General features: G+C 39.6%; 1 protein-coding gene across 1 annotated transcript; it reads right to left on the bottom strand.

Annotated features, from left to right (window-relative positions):
* Positions 1 to 16,406: 16,406 nt before the first annotated feature.
* On the bottom strand, positions 16,407 to 20,590 carry LOC146549544 (uncharacterized). Its single transcript, XM_085261695.1, has 5 exons — positions 20,209 to 20,590; positions 18,643 to 19,687; positions 18,393 to 18,539; positions 17,712 to 17,813; positions 16,407 to 17,538 (listed from the first exon to the last, which is right to left on the bottom strand). The coding sequence occupies exons 2-5, from the start codon at positions 19,675 to 19,677 to the stop codon at positions 17,233 to 17,235; spliced, it is 1,590 nt and encodes a 529-aa protein (XP_085117821.1). The 5' UTR covers positions 19,678 to 19,687; positions 20,209 to 20,590; the 3' UTR covers positions 16,407 to 17,232.
* Positions 20,591 to 22,448: the final 1,858 nt, after the last annotated feature.

Here is a 22,448-nt window from a genome sequence, read left to right on the forward strand (position 1 = left end):
ATGACAACATATAGGTTTTATAGGTTTTATGAAACTATCTACAGAGGACGAAAACATTTTGTACCAGATTTAACCATGAACAATTTAACATGAAGGTCAGTTGGAACCAGTTTCAAGAGGCCACTAGAGGAACTGCTACATTTGACACTTTAAAAATGTTACTTTTTGAAAGCATTTTTACATTTGCTTTGTTTTGTCCAGTCGTTGGAGATGCTGCTCGGTCTGCACATCCCATCACCGCCCAGCAGTAATCTTGGCTATGCCCTTATGGCAGTTATTTCAGGCAGTTATTTATTCCACTATACATGGACTTACTCCAGTGTAACAACATGATTTGCAGGGTAGGTTTCCCAGTTTGGCTGCTATAAACATGACACCTGGCTTTTGGGGTGTTAGGAGTGGGCTTATTTTAGCCAGTGGATGAAATCGGGGGCTGCACCAAAGCCCAGCATATGAAAAATGTGGGCTTTTTTTAGGAGTGACTCACCCAAAGCAACTCTAGTGCAGCCAGTTAAAAAAAAAAAAAATTGGAAATAAACACAAAAGCTTCATTTTTTTTGTTTTACATCACAAACAAAGAGAACAAGACAACAACAAGATACTTTTATTCTTAAAGTACTTTAAAAATCTACAATGTTCACTTGTAATCTGTCATGAAGTTAATGGCACTCCTTTGCTTGGAGACCTTTCATACTGTGTGTTCTGCTTTAGAGAAACACTGAATGATTGACTGAACGATTCATGTTAGAACAAACTGCTCTCATCTGCTCAACTGTGAAACTTTGAAACAAAGTTTTTTTTTTGTTTTTTTTTAAAAAAAAGGCTCACCTGTAGCTACCACAGTTGGAGGTGCACATTGAGTTTATCACTTTGCATGTAGGAGCTCATGGCCTCTTTCAGCCTGTAGTTATGATCATAAGTGATGTCTGCCTGTGTTCCAGATGAAAGTACAGGCGTTGATGTTTTCATTAGGTCACAGACGCTGTGCATCAGTCTGGAAAAAAAAGCCTTTAATCTTTGCAAACTGCCAAAGTCTCTCAGGCTGCTTTCCTTCTCCTTAAGGGATTTAGACATCAACCTTCTGAACCTATCAAGTACCACACGTGCATCTTTTGTAGTCAAGCGATGCATGTTGAGGAAATGTCAAAAAAGCCTCTGAAATGTTAAATTATTAATCACTGTTGCAAAAATGTGCAAGCCACCTTTGGCAATATCAAACTCAGACAACCTGTAGCTTCAGAGGTGACAGTTTAAGGTTTAGGAAGCTGCTGCTGATGGCTTAAATGTTCCTAACGTATTTATTCCTTCATCACCCCCCTCATCAGTGTGAACTTTTTCCTCTGTTTGCGCATGTTCATTTTACTTTTACTTTTTTTTCTTACTCTGTCTATAGGAAAAAAATTGTAAGAGACGGTGGCATTTGCTGATTGCTGATAGTGAACGCACTGCATGAGGCAAGGCTTGCATACTTAATGCCGGAAGGCTGCAACTCCGATTGCAATCAGAGGGTCTGAGTGAGGGAGAGGGTGGGAGGGAACAAACAATAATACTTCCAAATTCAACAAGTGCTGTTGCCAGAGGGCACCAGAGACAGGGAGAAGAGTGGCTGAATAGGAGGCCAGCACAATTTACAGCTGATTCTACATAGACCTTTGCCGCTTTGTTTTTCTCTCCCCCTATTTTCCCACTCCACACACACACACACACATCTCTAAATCTATGTATTATAATTCAGTCCTATTTCTGCAGCGGCGCCTGTATAGAAGCATCCCATAAACTCATTTAATATTCAAGCCATTTACTGCATGGCAAACACCCACCACTGTAGATGTATGGAGGATGTATAACCATTTTCCTGTTTCTTCAGGTAATAGGAGTAGCTGGGCAGGAAATCAGAGGGGGTCGGGAGAGGTTGAGGAACTGATTAACTTGTCTTCATGCAAATGCAACAGTGCGCTATTCTGTATGTGCTTCTGTGAAAGTGTTTGTGGAGCACGAACTTGATGGTAATATGAACTGGCCATGCTGGGACTTGGAGGCAATTTTCCTAGCTCATAAACAGCAGGATGTTGAAATAAAGTCAAGAGGGAGGGCAAATCAGGAATTGCAGGAAGGGCTGTGTGTTTGCATAATATATATGTATGGAAAAATATCATGCAAAGTCTTTGCTAAATAAATTCTCGCTGTCGTGCAGCGTTTACTCGTAGGTTACAATTCTACCTTTTGAGGCACGCACGTAAGGCTCTCTCCTTCAGTGACACTTGGAGGAAGATTCTCGGGAAAGGTTTGCCAAGGTTTTGGCCTCTTGTATCTAATCAAGTCTCTCTCCAGGCTGCTTGCCCATTCAAGGCCTTTGCCTCTGTCAGACTACAGACAAAGACTTGTTAAGGATGTAAACTCCTGGTGACAAACTGTGCTGTTACTCTAGGGGGGCTTGCGCATATCTTGCATGCAGTACACTCAGTCACAGAGAAAGGCGACAGCATAATCATGCAAATTTTTCTTCTTACCTATCCTCATAGCATGCTGAATTCTCACTGCAAAAGACTCCATTCTCCTTAGCTGTTGTTCTCCCCACGGCACACAGTTTATTCATTACTCCATCACCAGAGTGGCATGGGTTAATCTCAAGCGACAGGATTCAGAGGCCTTACATCCTTTGGCGAACGCTCACAAACGGGTGGCGCATGGATGTTGACTTGATCGAGTGCGGCTCTGACAACTGTAATTATCCGCTGACAAGTTGCAAATCAGTGGCTTTAAGGAACAGACTTCTGAGCAGGAATGTTCAATCCAAGCTTCAAATGGGCTCAACATGTTCTGCGAGGAAATTCGATACCGGCACCCATTGTGTTGCGGGGCATCTCATGCATGTTATCGTTGTTCCATCAGATTGTGTGCAAGAAGTCCAATCCAATCCAAGTTTGGAACCGTGGAAACACAAAGCACAGAAGTTTCCTTTTCAGCTTGCAGCACCAAACACTACTTGCACAAGCAGTCAATAAATATCTGAGACAATCTCCCCTTTTTCACCCTTATATCAGTCAGACTCTAAATCCAGTCTGGGATGCATTCACTGCTATCTGATCCATGTTGTCACATTCCCTACACACACTCACACATACACACACACACACACACACATATATATATATATACACACATCTTGGTGCCAACAAAACTACGCCAGTTTGCATGGTTGCCTCTATATTTCATAATGTGTCATGTAGCAGTGTGAGATATGGTCCCTGATTTCATTTATGTGGAGCAATGGTGGCTCTCTTATCAGTGCCGCAGTGAAATAGCTGTGGATCAGTACCATTAATATGTCAGTCTCGAACTGATGGAGTGTTTACACGCTGTAGGGAGTTACAGAGGAGCATTTGGTAACTGTAGCAATTTAGGAAAGTTCACATAAATGTAGGCATTCCTTCATTTTACACTGACGTGAATCTGATTTTCACTCCAGTAAGCTGCCACTATTGGGCGTGACTTTCTTGTGTTTAAGCCAAGATTTGTGGAAGGGCTTTGTGAGTGATTATTTTCACATATGTGAAGATGAATTGTGGATAATTACTTGTGGAGTTCCATTTACTTCTATCACTATCTACTACTTGACCTTTTTACAGTGTTGACTGATGAGTTTGTCAAGCACGTTACTGGAAGTGGGATAAAAGGAACGCTCTGAATCACACCGAATGCATTTAATGTTTTCACAGATATGGGTGCTCTAATACTTATTCCAGTAAACTGAAAACAAGGATGGTGACTTAAATCAGGAAAACAAACTGATATGTGTCTAATATTCTATGCTAGTTTTATCTTTTCACCCCAAATCACCTCAAAAACCTGATATTCAGCTGTACTCACCAAGTTTACCCAGAGTCTTTCGATTCCTGGGTAGGCTCTCACTCCACTGTTTAACTCAGCTGTCAATATGCCAGATGAGGATCATCCACATCTATTTACTTTGGAGGAGTTTGTTTAAGCTTTGTGAAAGGAGTCTGAAATGAGCCAATGTGTCAGTGAAGCTCTGTCTGATGACAATGATACTGAAGATACTGAATGATACTTTTCCGTTGGTAAGCACGGCTGTTTTTGCCGCTGTTAGCTTCTGGTTAGCCGCTGTTCACTGGCGTTAGTGAAATTTTCTTTGAAGTGAGCCTAACACAGTTGGACTGAACTCTTGTTTAATGCGAGAATGTTATCAATCTGTTTATCAGAGGGAAAGTGCATTTTTATGATACTGAGCCCAATGTTAGCTGATACGATGTTAGCTTAAACCTAGCTGTTGTTGAATAACTGGCTTGCTGTTAGCTCCAACTGCACCAATATCATGAGTAAATAAGTATTTATGCACATGTTTGTGTGTTAGACTGCTGACTTCAGTTTAGGAGGTTTGAGGTGAGCGGAAAGAGCACAACATTTTATTAACATGCTGGTGGCGTTGCCTCTTTCCTTCGGGTTTTCGCTTCTTTGTTGAAGGTGACCCCTTCTCAGATGATGAAACATGGGTATGATCTTTCATATCTTCAGTCTGAAGGTGCAGAGAGGAATTTAAATGCCCCTTCATGGCAAGCGGACAACTGCGAGTTCTTTACTCCTTCACTTTGGCGTACTATGTATGTGGCCAGTCTCTAGCCATGTACATAAAACCCGATTAGTCAGAAGGGAGATGTTTTTCGAGGCCTTTCAAACTGCTGCAAATGATGTGAAAAAATGAAATGGGATGGAAAAATAATAGACAGGAAACAATCAGTGGGTATTTTTAATCAAAAATACCTCATGAACCAATTCCACTATCTTTGAATTCTCTATTCTTTTTTTTTTAAAGATATTGAATCATATTGTTAATTTCCATCAGTCAATGAAAGCTGTGGGTTTTGTGTGGTTGTGTGCTTTGTGCTCAGTAATTGAATCTGATGCTCAGGTCCAGATGGAAACTGTGTTCTGAGGAACAGCAGGCTGAGCTGTTGGCTTACTGAGATAGCGAAGTAAAAAAAACAAAACAAAAACAAAAAAACCATCTAGCCATCCGGACCCCACGAGCATGACTAATCATTGCAAAGCTTACTGCGTTTTATCAAAGCAACAGAAACACGGAGGGACTTTTTTTAAATTTAAGATTTCACTGTATTTGAAGTTTAATTGTGTGAGACGTACAGGCATCGGTATGCGTGCCCAAATATAGACCATCGCTGCGTTTACCGGCACAGAATCAATCAGCTAAAATTTTCTGCCTGAGCTGGATCATCTCGCTATGAATACGAACATCTGGGCATGTGCTATCTGTCAGGAACAGCTCACAGCAACTGGATCCAAATCCTTCACGGCATTTGAAATATGACAAACTGTCAATGTGCAAACTTCCTTTTGCTTCACACAGCCTCTGGAACACATAATTGTATTGTAGTTTGACTTGAAAAACCCTTCTTGGCATTATAAACTGCACTCCAGTCACTAGTTGCCGTTCTTGTTCTACATAAGCAGTCCACTCATTCCCTAAGGTTCAAGCAAACTGTATAATAATGCCTCTGAATACCAGATATGGAGTTTTAACATTTGAAATTATTCAATAATTTCTGACTAATGCGTGTCTAATAGCTTTCTTGCTCTTTCCGTCTTATAGCCTATCTCCCCTCTCACTTTGGCTCTCAGTTTCTAAAAGCCTGATTTTACAGCTTCTTTCCCGCAGTTTGTTCGGAAATGCGACAAAAAAAGAAAGAAAGAAAAAAAAAACATTGGGAAAGCGAGGGATAAAAAACTGCCACTTTGCCAAAGGAAGTTTTAATTGGGGCCCATGGGAAAAGAGCTCCTCCGGTTTTTGCAAATTCTCTCTGCTCTTTATGGAAGCAATGAGCAGCAATCTGATGCCCAATAGGGAAATGGGATGCAGTTACGCTGACTTAAAAAAAAAAGGACAGTACGTGATTTCATAATACGCCTGCTTGTGTTTATATTTTTAAACTGCAGGGTCTTCTGTTTCTCCCAAAATGACACAGCGCTTTTGTAATCAGCCGTTGGTGTTTCGCTGTCACTCAAGATTTCATCACGCAGTCCGAGATGTCTCCGAGGACTTAGATGTGGCTAACTGTGAATAATATGTTATGCATGTAAATAGAAATTAAAAGACTCTGGCATGCATAAATTACAGCTTTATTTCACTAAAACCCCACAACAAAGGCTATTCAAGTCTTTGGGGGTCATGTTTTTTTTAGGTCTATCTCTCCCTCTTTGCCACTTCTAAAGCTGTTGTCTCACTCCCTCGACCTCCCTCACGTTCTCTCCTCCCTCCATCTTTATCTCCAAGTTCATTCTTACTTGGACTGGCCACATATCGAGTTTCTGTCCAGACACACCCACAAACTGCCAGCAACGCTCGGCCTGAACTCTAAAGAAATGTCTATCAAAAGTCAAGCAAACGGGTGGAGCCGCGCGCAACAACAATGGCGGCAGGAGTGACCTCTTGACAGACTTACATCGCCAAGAGTAATTGCCTGTCATGTGCCGTACTGTTTCACATTTCACATAAAAGTCGTCTCTGTTATTCATTTAAAGTTAAGCCGGGGTGGCCAAGGTCGCCACACTTGTCCTGTAAAGAGAGGGATAATTGAACACCACACCTTCTCTCCGGACTGCCACGGGATGGAGTGACAGCAGAGTCAAGAATGAGTGGAGGTTAAGAAGATAGGCATTTGAATTTGAATGCGTCTTGTAAGATGTGTTGGTGGTGTTTGAGTGTTTACATAGTTGTGCGTGGGCTCAGGGTGACTCTTTATCCTGCTTGTCATTTTCCCTAGTGTTAGTTCTCAGTTCCTCCTCTTCCTCCTCCTACCATCTAACACTGGAGGAAAACAGAGGAGAAATGCCATCCTTTTCGTCTTTAAAGCAGTGCCTATTTTTTTCTTTTTTTGATAAACCTTGGCCCAAGCAGCATAAAATGCTCATAACAGGCAGCTATTGTTGGGGTTTGATGTTTTGCCCAACAGTTATTGCATGCAGTGCACAGTATGTGAATTCACAGCTGCAATTTTTTACTCTGTAATTCAAAATGTGATCGACATGCCTATTTCAGCTACAAGACTAAGTGAATAAAAATGAAATCATTAAGGGATGTGTGTATTTTATATTCTGCATTGATATATGATACCTTCAAGCCATTCATTAATAGATGTTTCAAGCAGATGTGTTTTATTAAAGTCTGTGCTCATGAAAAATGTCATCATTAAGTACCCCCCCCCCCCATAACAGAACTTGTTCAATGCTCATAACAGCTCCAACTTTGCAGAGATACTGCTGTTAGGGAAAGAAGTTGTATTAAAAAGATTTACACTGTGACGCCACCTGTTGGTTTGAGGCCTGTGGCTGTCTACATTTTGAGTTTTTTGGAACCAGAAGTGACCAGAGTGCTACAGTAACTTATTGGCCAGTATTAAAGTATTACAGTTCTGTGCAAAGGTCCAGAACCACACTCATTTCTTTATATTTTTGCTTCCAATAGCCAGACTTTCTTGATATTTTTTAAAAGTGGTTTTAAGCAATAGTATATCTTGGTTTCTGAGATGTTGTACTTCATTTTTCAGCATGACAGTGACTCTGAAAGAACTGGAATACACACTACGTTGATGGGCATTTAAAGTTAAACACACAGCTAGCATTTGCATGACAGATAATTGCATTAAAAATGCCCGAAAATCCACAAACACCATGAATGTGGTCGAGAGGTCCAATTTAATGACGTGAGTTAGTTGAGGTGACACTAAGCAAACTGCAAGGTGCTAAGCCTGCCTTTGCTGGCAGCCATTCAAAGTACCACACCCCTATTAATGCATAACTTAGAGCCTTAATACAGTCTAAAAGGGTGAGACATAAAAATATTTACCCCTTGTACATTTTTTAAGGGATAAATTGGCAATAAAAGACCAGAATTTTTTTTTTTTTTTTTTTAACGAGGCTGTTGTTTTGCTCTAAAGTTGGGTATTCTGGAGTTTTAACCCTAACCCTAACACCGATATTTTGAAGAAAGGCAAAATGGGAACAGTTTTTTTAAGTGTATCACTTACAGTGATTATTGTCTTTGTTCCCTGACAACCAGGACTCGGGAGAACAAGTGTAAAACACACAAAATTACATATTCGGATCACCTGGAGTTAGAATCAGGTTTAGGGTTGGGACTGTCACCGATGACTTAAACCTCTGAGTGGGAACAGTGGAGTTTATAGGGTTTGACTTTCTCTTGGAACAAGCCTCAAGTGGCTTGTAGGAGAACTTGTTTTTGGCTTTTCTATTCCTGTTTCATTTTTCAGCTCTCGAGGTTGTCACTTGCTGTTAAATCAAAGTTTGAATTAAAGGCATTAATACAGGAACTGAAAAAGCTGCAGCTCAAAAACATCCCTGGGTCTTTACTCCTGTGAATTTAAGGTTCTGTAACAAATACAAACTAAATACTAGTGCTGTGTAATACTGCAAACTTTGGCATCAGCTAATACTAAGTAAATAAAGGGCCCGTATTTGTTGATACCAATACAGATAGCAATATTTTAAACGTATAAAGGCAGCTTATGTAGGGCAGAGCAGCATGTCATGACTTCTGAAATGAATCACCATCAATTTGCAGATTCTGAACACATTTTAATGAACACTAAATTACTGTGATTTTTTTCTTTCCACAGTAATTAGTTAACACAACAAAATACACCTTTGAGCTTTTCATGTATTTTGAAACTGGGCTATTTTGTAAACCTGGAATATAAATGTGCCTGTCTCTAAAGAACTTTGGCTTAACTTGTGTTGTTATAATGTGCTATAGGCTATAAATAAAATAGACATGCCAGTCAATACCACAAAGCTTCAGACATTTTTTTAGTGTATATTTGTGATGTGTTTTCATTTTCCCAAAAATTAACTCAATTAAATGGGCTACATGTTGAACTTAGAAAAAAGGATCAATCCTATCACACTAGAATCGATCCAGTACCAATACTGGCATTGATTCATTGATTGATTGGTATTGATAGACCGATACCAACGATAGATACGATCAGTGTTTGGATTTATCTGCCTATATCTACTTAATATTGTAAAATTAGACTTAAGAACAAAAGAAACCAAAGCTAGATTCAATGCTTGCAAAATAGGGGGCTACATGTTTAGCACAACTGAAGTACTGAATTGTAGTATCTGTAGTCATTTTAGTGTATACAGTAAGGAATCTATGTGCTGATGCTAATAAAAGTTGATCAAATAAAAAAACCCAAGACTGACAAACAAAATTAAAGCCGAATGATACGGAAAAAAACCTAAAGAAAGGTATGAATTGTGCGATGACTCATTAGAAAAAAGAATGGGGGGGAGGCAAACTGGTCAGATTAGCAGTTGGTAAACCACTAGACTGACATCTAACAAGGAGAGCACAGGTTTATATATCAACAAGAAGCAAACAGTAGGTGTAACTAGTGAGGCCAAGGCAGGCAGTCTTATTGGAGGGAAATAGACAAAGACAGGAAGTAAAACCAGCAGAACCTCACAAAGAAAGCGACTGACAAAATAAAACAGGAAATGACTGAACAGACGCAGACACTGGGTACACACTAAGATCAGATTTTACACATTTTAAAGACCAAAACAGTAAACCAAATGATTTCTATCATTTCTATACTTTTAATTTGTGCTTACATTTTGTGCACCTTTTCCACACACTTTGCACCACCAGCATTGACACTTTCACAAGCTAATTACATTCACAATATGAAAGGAAGTCCTGCGTCTGCAGCTTGCTAGCTACCGTCTGTAGCGGTTTTAGATACGGGCGACACGGGCGGTTGCCCGGGGCGGCATTGTGGTGGGGGGCGGCATCACGAGCATCGGCAAAAAGAAAAAAATGCTCGTACTCATGCTGCATGTCAGCCAGCGCATGGCATATGGCAATGGCATACGCACCGATCGGTTTTCTATCGCCCATTTGCTGGGAGTAAGGGCCTCTCCCTTAGAGATAGGGTGAGAAGTTCAGCCATCCGGGAGGGGCTCAGAGTAGAGCAGCTGCTGCTCCACATCGAAAGGAGCCAGCTGAGGTGGTTCGGGCATCTGACAAGGATGCCCACTGGGCGCCTCCTGGGTGAGGTGTTCCAGGCATGTCCCACCTGGAGGAGGCCCCGGGGCAGACCCAGGAGACGCTGGAGAGATTATATCTCTCGGCTGGCCTGGGAACGCATTGGTATTCCCCCGGATAAGCTGGAGGAGGTGGCTGGGGAGAGGGAGGTCTGGGCCTCTTTGCTTAGGCTGCTGCCCCCGCGACCCGGCCTCGGATAAAGCGGATGAAGATGGATGGATGGATGGATGGATGGAAGATGGACAAGAAAAGTTCAAAGCCATCAGGTGCTCAGTTTATAAAAATGAGAAAAGAAGAGGAGGAGAAACGAGCAAAAGATACAGGTAAGCAAATGTGTCATTGGATAATGGCAGGTCAAACAGGCTAGGACCGCCACTGGCTACCGTCTTCTGGGGGGAAAAAAAGAAGCCTTTTACAAAAATGAATTTTCATATTAAGATTCTATCATAAATCGGGCAAAAACAAGGTAACACGAAGGTGCTCGCGAGGCTGATGGAGGGCGGCGATCTACTGGAAATGACACAAACGGCCGATGATTACTATGGTAATGATTTATTTAAAATGCTCTCTAAAAAGTGTGCAACCTGTTTGTATGGGTGTTTCTGCGGTTTGATGATGAAGAGGAAGCAGAGAGGCAGAGAAGGCAGGGAGGGCCGAGTGAAGAGAGCAACTGTTGCAGAGGTGATGTGATAAAAGATTCATAGTGCAGCGGAGCCTGGGTCAGCTGGGGCCTCTGCAGCCTCTCTATATCACTGGCAGCAGCTTACTCGATGCAGAGGCAGGGAATTTGAGCACGCATGTGTGTGTCTCAGAGAAACATAGACACAGGGAGCGATACAGACACAAGTATAAAAATACAGATTCTCTGACGAGAACAGCTATCTTTATAGATAGCTGAGCGGCTCAGCTTTAATACTCTTTAATGTCTACTTAAATAAAAAAAACTAAAAAAAAAACTTTTTAGTTAAAAAAATACTTACATATCAGGTTATACACAAGGTAAATTCACCTGCACTAAGATCTATATTGCAGTTTGCATTTGCTGTATTGAGATGCCAAAAGTTGCATGTGGGTTTATACAGATAAGAGCAGGTGGCAACACGCCCCACCTTTAGCCTATAACGCAGTGTGTCTGACAGTACCAATGAATATGTTACCGGCTCTGTGAGATTAAGAGGGACAGGCAGAGTGTTCCATATCAAATCAGGTGGAAGTCATTTCCACCTCTGCCATGCATTTATCATTCCACGTCACTCAGCATCCACCGTACCCCCACTCACCGCCCCGTTCGCTCTTGTTCCCCCTCGCACTGTCAAAACAACACCTTTGACATCTACAGGATTCCATATATATTACTCTTCCCCTCACTCTCATGGGGAGGAGCTGAGAATTAGAGTGTGGAGAGAAATGAACGATCCGATGATGAGTTAGGTGTGATTTATAATAAGGTTCCTGTGCAAAGTGCAAAAAAGAAGTTTCATTATTTGAACTTTTTTTTTTTCCCTAGAGATTCTGTAATGATGATGTATCGCCAGCATTACCTCCTGCTCTGATTTGACGCCAGCACCAGCAACTATATTGAATTTTGTTTCCAGGTTCTTTTCCTGGTGCTCGAGACGGAGGGCGAAGTGTGGGGTGGGAATGTGCATTACCGACGGTGAATTCTCCGCAGCCAGGCGTTATTTTTAGGGCGACAAAGGCTTGATGGCTTGCAGGCGAAGATGTCATAAGATTTTTTTTTGTTGCTATTTTCCAGCAGGAAGAATACAAACACAGGCTCTCCGCACCACAGCGGAGCATTAAGACGAGTTAAGTTTGACATATTTTGATTAGAGGGAGATGGAATACTGCTGACACTGTGTAAAAATGCAAATCAAAATGTTTCAAAATGTGCCTGGAGTTTTCCTTCCAACCCTGACTTCCCCCCCTCTCTCTCTGTATGTCATATTTTTGAGGTTGCTGGTGAATACACAGAAATATAATTTATGGTAAATCAACACTTTTTGAAGTGCGCAGAAGAAAAGTTAACAGTGGAAATGTGGACGTGCATGAACGCCTGCGTGGATTTGAATACTTGCATATTGCATCTCCGGCCATGATTAAATATCCACAATGTCGCTGTTGTTCCGTCACTTTTGATGACACTGAGCGCCCCTAACGTTGCCCAAAGCCTGGTTTATTTTCACCATCGCTCCCGTTATTCTGCTCCCACTCATTGTCTTTCTCTTCATCACTTTGCAAATGGTAAGCATTTCTCGGTGGATCTGACATTGCTCATATTATTACACGCAGTGGAGAAAATGAAAGGACAAAGAATGGGTAAGAAGCAGGAGTGAGGAGGAAGGGTTTAATGTTCAGGATGAGGGATACAAGGGGAACATGGACACACACATTAACACACAAACCAGGCAGGCAGACAGCGTTTAATCATCTCTGCTACATTGGCTGTGTGTACTGTAGTTCTTATAGAGGCTTTTAAAAGGATTGCTTCTGTAGACACCAGACGGCTAGACGGCCAGATGAAAGACGGACTCTCAGAGATTCTCAAAAACAATGTTATTGCGATGAAGCTCTGGGCATAGCACTGACAGAAATGCACTGACTGAGAGTGAGACTGAAGCACTGCTGAAGATATTTGAACTTGGCATTTCAAGTAAAAAAAAAAACCCCAAAAAAACCCCTAGATTTTATTTTTATTTTGTTTTTATTATTTGATTTTTGAATTGTATTATTGCATAGAAAGAAGAGAAATCCAAGAAAGAAATTGGTTTATATCCTCAAAGATAGCTACTTCTTATTCAGTTAAACTGAAGACGATACTTATTATCATATTTCTTTTTTATCTTTTTTTTTTTTTTACCCATTTGCTTTTTACCCCTTTGTTTTTGGAAGAGAGAGAGAGAGAGAGAGAGAGAGAGAGAGAGAGAGAGAGAGAGAGAGAGTGTGTGTGTGTGTGTGTGTGTGTGTGCGCGCGCATCATCTAAAATAAGATGGCATTTATCTTTTAACTTACATGTTGGAAAACAATAAAAAAAAAAATAGTTTCCTACTATAAAAAGGGTAATACTGTTCTGTCTTAAATTACTCTTTATAGTTTTCTTCCGAGGAGTTGGACTTTCTTATCATTTTTAAAAGGGTCTCGAGGAATAGTTCCCCAGGCTTTCTGAATGCCTTTCAAAGCTGTTCTGTGGACATTGGCTGCTTTTCTCTTCATTTTCATTCTAGTAGTACTTCAAGGGAAACAAGGAGAAAAGGCTGAGGTCTGGAAATTACAGAAAAAAACTGTGTGTGATGGACTGATGAACCCAAATTTCAGCATTTTTGGTTCAAATCATCATCAGTCTGTACAGAGGAGGTCAGGAGAGAGGTGTCCGGTCTTCAAGTCAGCCATTTCCAGGTCCAAATGCTGCTTCAGGTCCCAAAGTCAAACGCACACTGTGGCATCACTGAGAGTTAAAAAATGTCTAAATTTAATAAAACGATCAGTGTGGCTGCTCTACCAGGTGTAACAATTAAGTTTAACATCCAGGCATCTATGAAAAAAGGATTTATGAAATTTAACGGAGTTAGAAGTTAGCAGAAAGTTAGCTAGCTGGTTTCCACCCACACATAATATACCATATTGTGACTGAGGGTTTTTACGTCTGACATAAGTGAAGACAGGAAACAAAACAGCAGTGTAGGGTTAGTGAAGCTTGGCTAGCTGGTACATTATGATGTGCTACATGGTGGCCAGCTACACAGGTATAAACACATAATATAAACACATTAGCACGGTGAAGCTGGAGGATGAACGCTAACTGCTTTCCACTCGATAAAACGTGAGGGTTGCTGATGGTTAGGGACAAATGCAATCGCATGGCAGGATGCTGTAAACGGACCACACTTCAGTCAGGAGAACTACTGAGATAATCTATACACAATGCGAGGTTAGTCATTAATATACTGCTGCATGGGCTGGGCTGTAGTTACATTGTAAGGCTTTAAAAACTGAGCTTTAAAATGAATAGCAGCAATAAAAACCGAGGGAGGCTGGCATTGATCACTGCCTTTTTTAGGGGCTTGTACAGGTTAAATAGAGCATTAAAATATGTTAAAACCACAACAGCCTTGATAAACGCATAGTAGTTTGTACCCAGTGTGAAGTAGTCAGACTCGAACGTCAAGGAAGGTGGTAGGGAAGCAGACTATGCTTCCCTACCACCAACTAAATGGCAGACATTTCAGGTTTCCAAGATGAGCAATTTATTTACAGTGAACTTAATTTAATGTAACTTAACAAAACTTCCCCCCCAAATAAACTCTATTAACATATCATGGATCTGGTGACACAGCTCACCTCTCCTCTCTCCTGCATCTGGTAGAGACTGGCTTTAAATAGGGCCATCAATTTCCCTCCAATTGCCCAGTCAGTACCACTCACTCAACTGAGGGATCTAAAACTCTACACAGATTATCTAAAACACAAAACCTCTACACACTTCTAGCACGCACATTTACACAACTAAATGGCAGTATTAACGAAAGGGAAAACATTCAACAAATCCCTTTAAACCTTAACACAAACAAAAGGAAGCATCTCTCTGGAAAAAGAAACCCCTCCACTTGGTTTGACCTGCTGATGTCATATGTGACATCATCAGGACTTTAAAATGAGGAAATGCCAGGCGGGCGTTTCCCCACACCTGACCCTTATGACGACTGAAAAGACAAACAAAGTAAGTATGAACAAATGACTTAATCTGTAACATAATAAAATATAAAGAAGCATAACTTAGTATTTGTCTTAATTTGCAGAATGTTTGATTTGCCGGCACCAGAACGCTTACACAAACAAACCCGAGATAGTGAGTGAAGCAATGTTACTGTCACGATCTGAGGAGGCAGACCGTGCGGTGGAGTGTGTGGTGGACCCAGGTGCGAACACACGAGAGTAGGCTGGAGCAAACTTATCTGAAAGCGAGCTTTTACTGTGGCTGGTGACAAGGAGTGCAGACAAGGCAGAACGCAGTGACAAACTAAACTATGACTAAACTGGGAAAGTAAAACTAGGAAAAACTATGAAGACACAGGAAACCATAACTATGAATACTAAGACTGGCTGTGACAACATGGAGGGTGGGAACACAGACGACGCGACACAGACTGTATGAAACACGGAGAGTAAATACACATGAGGGATGATCAGGGGAAGTGGCCACACATGGGAACACAGCTGACACACATGAACCTAACGACAGGACAGGAGAAGTGAAACTGAATACACTGACAATGAATACAGACTTTCAAAGTAAAACAGGAAACATGGAGATTAGACATGACAAGAACTAAACATAACCACGCAGATATGACTCATGAACCAGGGAGACTTAGTACAGGGGGAGATGACATAAACAACTAAGGAACAAAACTAAACTGCAATCTAGAAATTAACTACGTGAACTAAGCTAGGTGCAAATGAATACAAAAGATACATGAAACTCAAATACTGGGTCGCTCGACCCAGGACCATGACAGTTACTTGACAAATAGCAAATCATAGCAAATACATAGAAACAGAATAATGTGTACAATGTGCAAAAAAAAAAGGTAAACACATATGGGACAAATGGAGAGCATTGCAATTGCTCCTCCTCTTTGTCACACCCAGAAGCAGGATTCATCACATCATCACTTAAAGACCGGATAACAGTGAGTGTCTACAGTCATCTGTAAAACACAATGGAGGCTCTGTCATGGTGTGGGCTTGCATTTCAACCAGTGGTGTTAAAGATCTTGTCAGTGAAAGCATACTGGCATATAAAAACACACTGTAAAAACTGTGACTAGAGGTTACTTAAAAAAGTTATGGCAACAAAGTGACACTTGAAATAATTAAGTAGATTTTAATTTCAAAAGATTTATGTAAAATGTAGAGAAAATGTTAATTAAATTCAAATAGAAAACAAAAGTAGATATTAATAGAATTAAACTGTAAATATGTGTTGGATTTAGGGTCAAAATCTCAAACTGAAGGTTGAAATTGCCCAACTTTACCAAAAAAAATAATTGATATGAAATAAGTCTCTGAGAAAAATTACTTTGAATTTACTAACTATCTGGCAAATGTTTAGTAAAAACTTCCTAAAATATCCATTACAAAGAAATGAAATCTTCTTGTTTTTTCAGTAAAACTCAAATTGGATTCAATAATTTTCCAAATAAACCTTAAAAATAATGACTGAATAATAAGAGAAAATGAAATGAATTTAACTTATTTTCTGAGTAAAATGAATCAATTTCACAAAGAAAACATCAACACAGTAATTTGTTTTATTGTGGAAAATAAAACACAGTAATTTATAATATAACATTTTTCTGCTCGTATACACTGAATTCTCATCAACAATCTCCTGATCTCCTAAATACATTCCTCTGCTGTAAATTTGTTTTAGTGTCATAAACAGTTTATCACACAGCTTTGTGTACAGAGCAACAGCAACATAAACTGCATGAATGTAAACCAGTTTTGTAAAAAAGAAATTAATCTTTAGATTAGACTGTAATATCAACATGAACCTGAAATTTGAATATCCTTTACCGTTTCCTTTATCTCTGTTACTTATTTATGATTGACTAACAAAAACTTTAGTTAGTCAATCTTTTGTTAAATTGAATCACTCAATATAACTGTAGAACAAAGGTTTTTTAACTCATGTACATGGAATATCAATAATGTAAATCAACCTTTTATCCCAATTTGGATGTTTAACCTGAGAAAATCTAAGACACATGTAAGAGGAAGTAACATTTCTACAGCTACAGGACTGCACTTCTGTTAAATTTTAAAGTTGTTTTAAACTAATGTTTTATAGTAACATACACTATAAACAAAGAAAAGCTTCACTAGTGATTCCTCCAATTTGTTGCCTTTCAAACAGAATATTCCTAAGAAACTTGTAGGTAATAAAAAACAAACATTAAAATGAAGAGCACAAATACAGCCTGACACATTGCAGGTCATTTGGGTAAGACATGAATAAGTTGAAATTATTTTGAAAACTGAAAAGATAGCTGCATCTAACAAAGACAAACCAAAGGTTTTCAGTGAGCTTATTTCCCTTTCATTCTTTCAGAGTCCTCACTTAAGCCAATAACTTGTTCTTGAGGCTGTTCACTTTTGGTGAGAGCTTAGCACAATCCAGTTCAAGGAAAGTTTTCTGGAATACTTCCAAGGTGTATTTTAGCTCTTTGGGATAGGCAAGATTGACTGCATATGTCAATTCAACCAGCATTGCGCATGCTCTTGGAAAATTGCCCAGAGCAGGCATAACTCTCACACCCTCCAGCACAATGCCAATGTCATCCTCCTCAGATCCAACAGCCTTGATTTTGTAGATTTTCATCCTCTGTTCAGAAAGATCTTGTGACACACCATCCTCATCAGCATCCTGAAACAACAAACACATGGGTTTTCTGACTGTAGTTGCACACATGAAATATTTCCTGGACACATCCTGTAGCTGAATGACAAATAGAACATGATAATGCCTCAAATTATTTGAAACTTGACAAACACATATGAATAACAAAAACAGAATAATGTTTCTACTTCAACACTTACACTGTACTCTTTGATCAGTTGATCAATGGACTCTCCAAGGTACACCATCAAGCACCGAATAACCAGATTTCTGGTTATGTCATTGCTAGGATTGCTTGGTGACTGAAAATGAGCAAGAATTCCAAAAATTACCATCAGATAAGTGACCATTTATTAAGACAAAACTGTGAGAATTGGCAGTATTAAAAAAAACTGTTAAATATCAAATTATCATCACATGGAACATTATGTGCGATAATTAGCTGATGTTAATGCACATGCCTGGGTGCTGACAGTCAACACAAAGGTATTGTCAACATGCTTGTAAGCTTCAATCTTTAAATGTGTCGTTTTAGTAAATTACATTAATTTATTCTTTTAGTTTTTTATCTAATTTAGTTTATGTTCGTCAGAAAGGGTTTTTCCTTCTTGGGACAAAACAAAAACCCAGCAATACCTGTACTTGTGTTTTTTTGTTTGTTTTTTGTTTGTTTGTTCTTACTAAGAATAGACATGTATTTAAAATACAATTAAAACATGAAACCCATAATTGTGTTGTTAATTATATCAGTGACGTCCTGGCGTCCTCTTGCACTGACAAAAACATGCAAACAAATTAGTGGAGCTGTGCACCATGCAAATGAAATTTGACAAAAAAATTCTTTAAATAAAATTCCAAGCTGAAATGTCAGTGGAAAATACCTTGGCTATGATAGCCTGCAACTTCAATCCCATGGCTCCCCCCTTGGAATGGAAAAGGGCCAACAGTTTGGGAGTGTACTCATCCAGCATGGACATGAATTTGGGTTCAAGGTGTACCAGGGTGATCCTGTAGAACTCATCCTGCAGCTGAACGACAAAAAAAAACATGATGCGGCCTCAAATTATTTGAAGTTTGAAAGATTACATTAAAAAAACCCAAAAGCCTACCCAAAATGAATTTGGAACTCACATGAGATGCCTCAAACAATGCTGGCCATCTGGCTTTGATGTCTTCAATGCTGGGGGACAGGTTGACAATTTCATGTCGTCTATGTGCAAATGTTTTAGCCATTTTTTCTTTTATCACTTTGTTGTTGTCTCTTTTCTTGACTTCAGTAAGCAACTGAATTCTCTCTTCTTCTTGACTGTCCTCATCTTCACCTGCTGGATATGGCGGAAGGTAATTTACCTCTGCTTTCCGAGGCTTTTTCACTTTATTTGCAGACTTCTGGTCACCTGGACTCTTGTGTTTCATGGCATTGCATGTCAACTCAGGAACACCAAACCCTCTAAGTTTTGTACGATAATTGGCCATCTTGTATTTGATGCTTTGTTGCCAACCATAATAACCTGAGAAAGAGCCAGGTTCCTTGAGACAAGGGTATTTTGTCACAAGTGCCTCAGCAACATAACTAACCTGTGCACTTGAAGGATAGGCCGTAAATGTAAATATAGTTTCAGCCAACTTCTCAAGAATATCAGTCTTTACTTTGGAGGTGGGCAGAAGATTTCCATTCTTTTTATACTCCTCAGTGGCTCTTTCCAGGTACATCTCAGTTTCATATGCAAACTGTGGAATGGGAAACTGTTTCGGCCAGGGCTCACAACGTTCTGTGGTCTTCTGCCTTTTGAGAATAATGGTGTCCTGAGAAGAAGTAGTTGCAGCAGAGTCTGCATTGGATACAACTGACTCAGCATATGAGGAGTCATAGTCAGACAGTTGGCCAGAGGGGCCGCCAAAACTGTCATCAACCGGAGTCAAGCTTAGCATGACTGGGGTGATGCCAACAACCTTCACAGTGTCTTTGTCTTTTATCTGGTCAGCTCTGTGAAGAGTGAAGTAGTCCTGGAATTCTGGGTCAAAATACTGAAGACTGAAGTCATTTGAAATCCCAAAAGTATCCTTCACAACACTCTGCAGCTCCTCCAATGTTGGTGGGATCCCTGATGGAAGAACCAACTTCTCGATTTGGTCATCAATAATTACACGAAGCTTTGCCTCCATCTTGTTCAACCTAGAATAAAATGTAAATGGGCAGAGTTAAATTTCCCTTCAATTAAATAAAATTAGTTATTACTTTTCATTTATACAATAGTTGAGATATAAAACTATAAAACAAAAAGCACACTTCAACACACCAAATGTTGCAAATAACAAATACTTGGGAGATGTACATGTTATCAAGTTTTTGTTGTTGTCGTTTTGTTTTTTGTTGTTTGTTTGTTTGTTGAAAAAGATTTGCATATCTTACACTGCCATCCCATTTGCCATGTCCTAAAGTGATGGAAAAATATATATCTAAGAATCTAAATAGTTTTTCATGACAAATGTAAGAGCATGGGTATCTATACACATTTGATGTTGAGATTATAGAGAAGAAGAAAGAAATCCTACAAATAATAAGCAATTATTTTCTACTTATTGTTTTTACAAAAACAAATAAGTTAGATTAAGTGGGGTCAACTTGGTAATTTTATGCCGCTTCAATTTCAAAACCATTAGTTTAATTTAATATAACATGTTATCACAACTTACTTTATAATGCACAGTCTACATGCTGATCAGGTGAATTTAAGTTGAGGGATCTTCCATTACCTGAAAGGAAAGCAACATTATCATTAATAGCAGTCTCCAAAATAAAAAATTTACACAAACACACGCAGTCATTCCAATAGATTAACACATTTCAAAACATATAAGGACGTTTACTGTTATTTTCTAATAATGATTCTACAAATTTTCTGGTGAGATATTTACTCTTAACAGTAAATATAAACTCACTGACACTGACTTAACGCCTCTAAACGAACACAAACCTTTAGAGCACTTTTGCAAATATGCGATGTCTTGATAAACCGAGCAGGTATTTGAAGTTTACACAGCACCTCGCATGAAAATATCTTAAAAGTTTGTCCAAATTCATGGGCTGCATCCTCCTGAGGACCCGGCCTTCGCGGTCTACGTGGGCCGGGTCCCCAGAAGGTCGGGTAGGCTGGAAGTAAACGGCTGGGGAAATTGGACGGTCTAGCCTTCTGATTAGCGTCACCGCTGTCTCGGTGGAGTTTAATAAACTCAGCCGTCTGCTCCTTGCTATCTAAAATATAACAGGACGCTGGAGTAAATTCTCGACCGTCTCACACTTTTGTTTAATCAGTTTTCTGTTTGACGTTTATTCAGCTGTGTGAAAATCCCGGAGGATTAATAAAGTTTTGTTTTATCTAATCTAATCTAATAACTTTAATCTCAGCCAAACCGATTTACTCACGAACAAATAAAACACCGAAAAAACCAAACAATAACATTTTTAGGTTGTCTAAGTGACTTATACATTACGTTTAAACTGAGTAGCGAAACCCCGCGGTGATCTGAAAATGATTTGCCGGGAATTGTGCCGTTCTCAGCGGCTTCAGTGACCCTCGAGCTCCCGGCTTGCTATCGAGCTGGTGGGTAGCAGATGCTCCGAAAACGTCGAAGCACTTTTGCAAACATGCGATATCTTGATGAACCGAGCAGATATTTGATGTTTACACAGCTACTTTCTCGCCTGAAAATATGTTAAAAGTTTATTTTGTGACCCAGAAAGATTACTAAGAGTAATTTTAAAACTTAGTAGCGGCCGCCATTATTGGAAACTGGAGTTCGAAAAACTGACTGTGGCTGACAAAATCACTCACAACTGAGCGCAAAACATTTTCATGAACTTTTAAACGTGGATGAAAGACGTTAAAACTCATCGGAATATGTCGTTGATGTTTTTTAATACGGTAAAACATGTGGTTAGTTAAAGCTGTTCAGTAACACAGTCGTGAAGGCTTGGAAAGTGACCTTGTGCTAGCAGTCCACTAACTGCCATTTGTGTAAAAATACGATACTATCATTACAGTGATGATTATTAATAAAATTTCGACGTATCATACTGTTTAAAACCTTTACTCAAAACCGATATACGTTATTGTTTAAACCGTGTCTTATATTTGAACAAATTAAGAAGTCTTACCTCTGACAAAATGGAGATGTCCACTCATGAAGCGCGTGTGTCCTGCACGTGGCACAAAGGATTATGGGCGGAAGTGTTCAATGATTAAAATGAAAATGCTTTCATCAGTTAAATCTATTAGATTTCTTAAATTTTTTTAGTACTCAAACATTTTTTTTAAAATCTACTCAACAAACCATTGCTGAATTTACCCCAAACAAAACTGTGTAAATTTAAATAACTGAACATCTCAAAATTGTTGAATTTTGCTTAGATTTGATTAAAACTACTCATACACGTTTTTACTGAGTAATAATTACTATTACTCTCCTATTAGATTCTAATTAACCCCAATCACAGTTTTTACAGTGCAGAAAGTGGAACACTATGAGTTATAGACTGACCTCCCAAGAGCCTGGATCTCAACATTACAGAAGCATCATCTTCACAGCCGACGTCCAACCGAGTTTTCAACCTGATATCACAGCAAAACGTCTAATAGACATGCTGGTCCACCATGTCCATTTCTTTGGAGTAGCAGACACATAAGCAGCATGTAATGGCCTCCGCTGCACTCACACGCACGAGGAGTCTCCTCAACTACTACAATAGTAGGACAACACCCCCTGGCGGTGCTATATCCCAATAAGGGTTGTTACAAAAGGGTTAACTGTCCAGTCCCTGATCAACTTGAAAAAATCAGGTTCAGTCACGGTAAACAAAATTGCTCCAAGCATGAAACTTAAGTAATTCATAAACCTATTGGGCATATTAGAGGACAGTGTGTCACTGCTTCCAG

The sequence above is a fragment of the Mchenga conophoros genome, linkage group LG22 (genome assembly GCF_057382185.1).
Source record: "Mchenga conophoros isolate Kocher_MC1m ecotype Shallow Benthic linkage group LG22, M_conophoros_male_GT1.1, whole genome shotgun sequence".
Classification (NCBI taxonomy): domain Eukaryota; kingdom Metazoa; phylum Chordata; class Actinopteri; order Cichliformes; family Cichlidae; genus Mchenga; species Mchenga conophoros.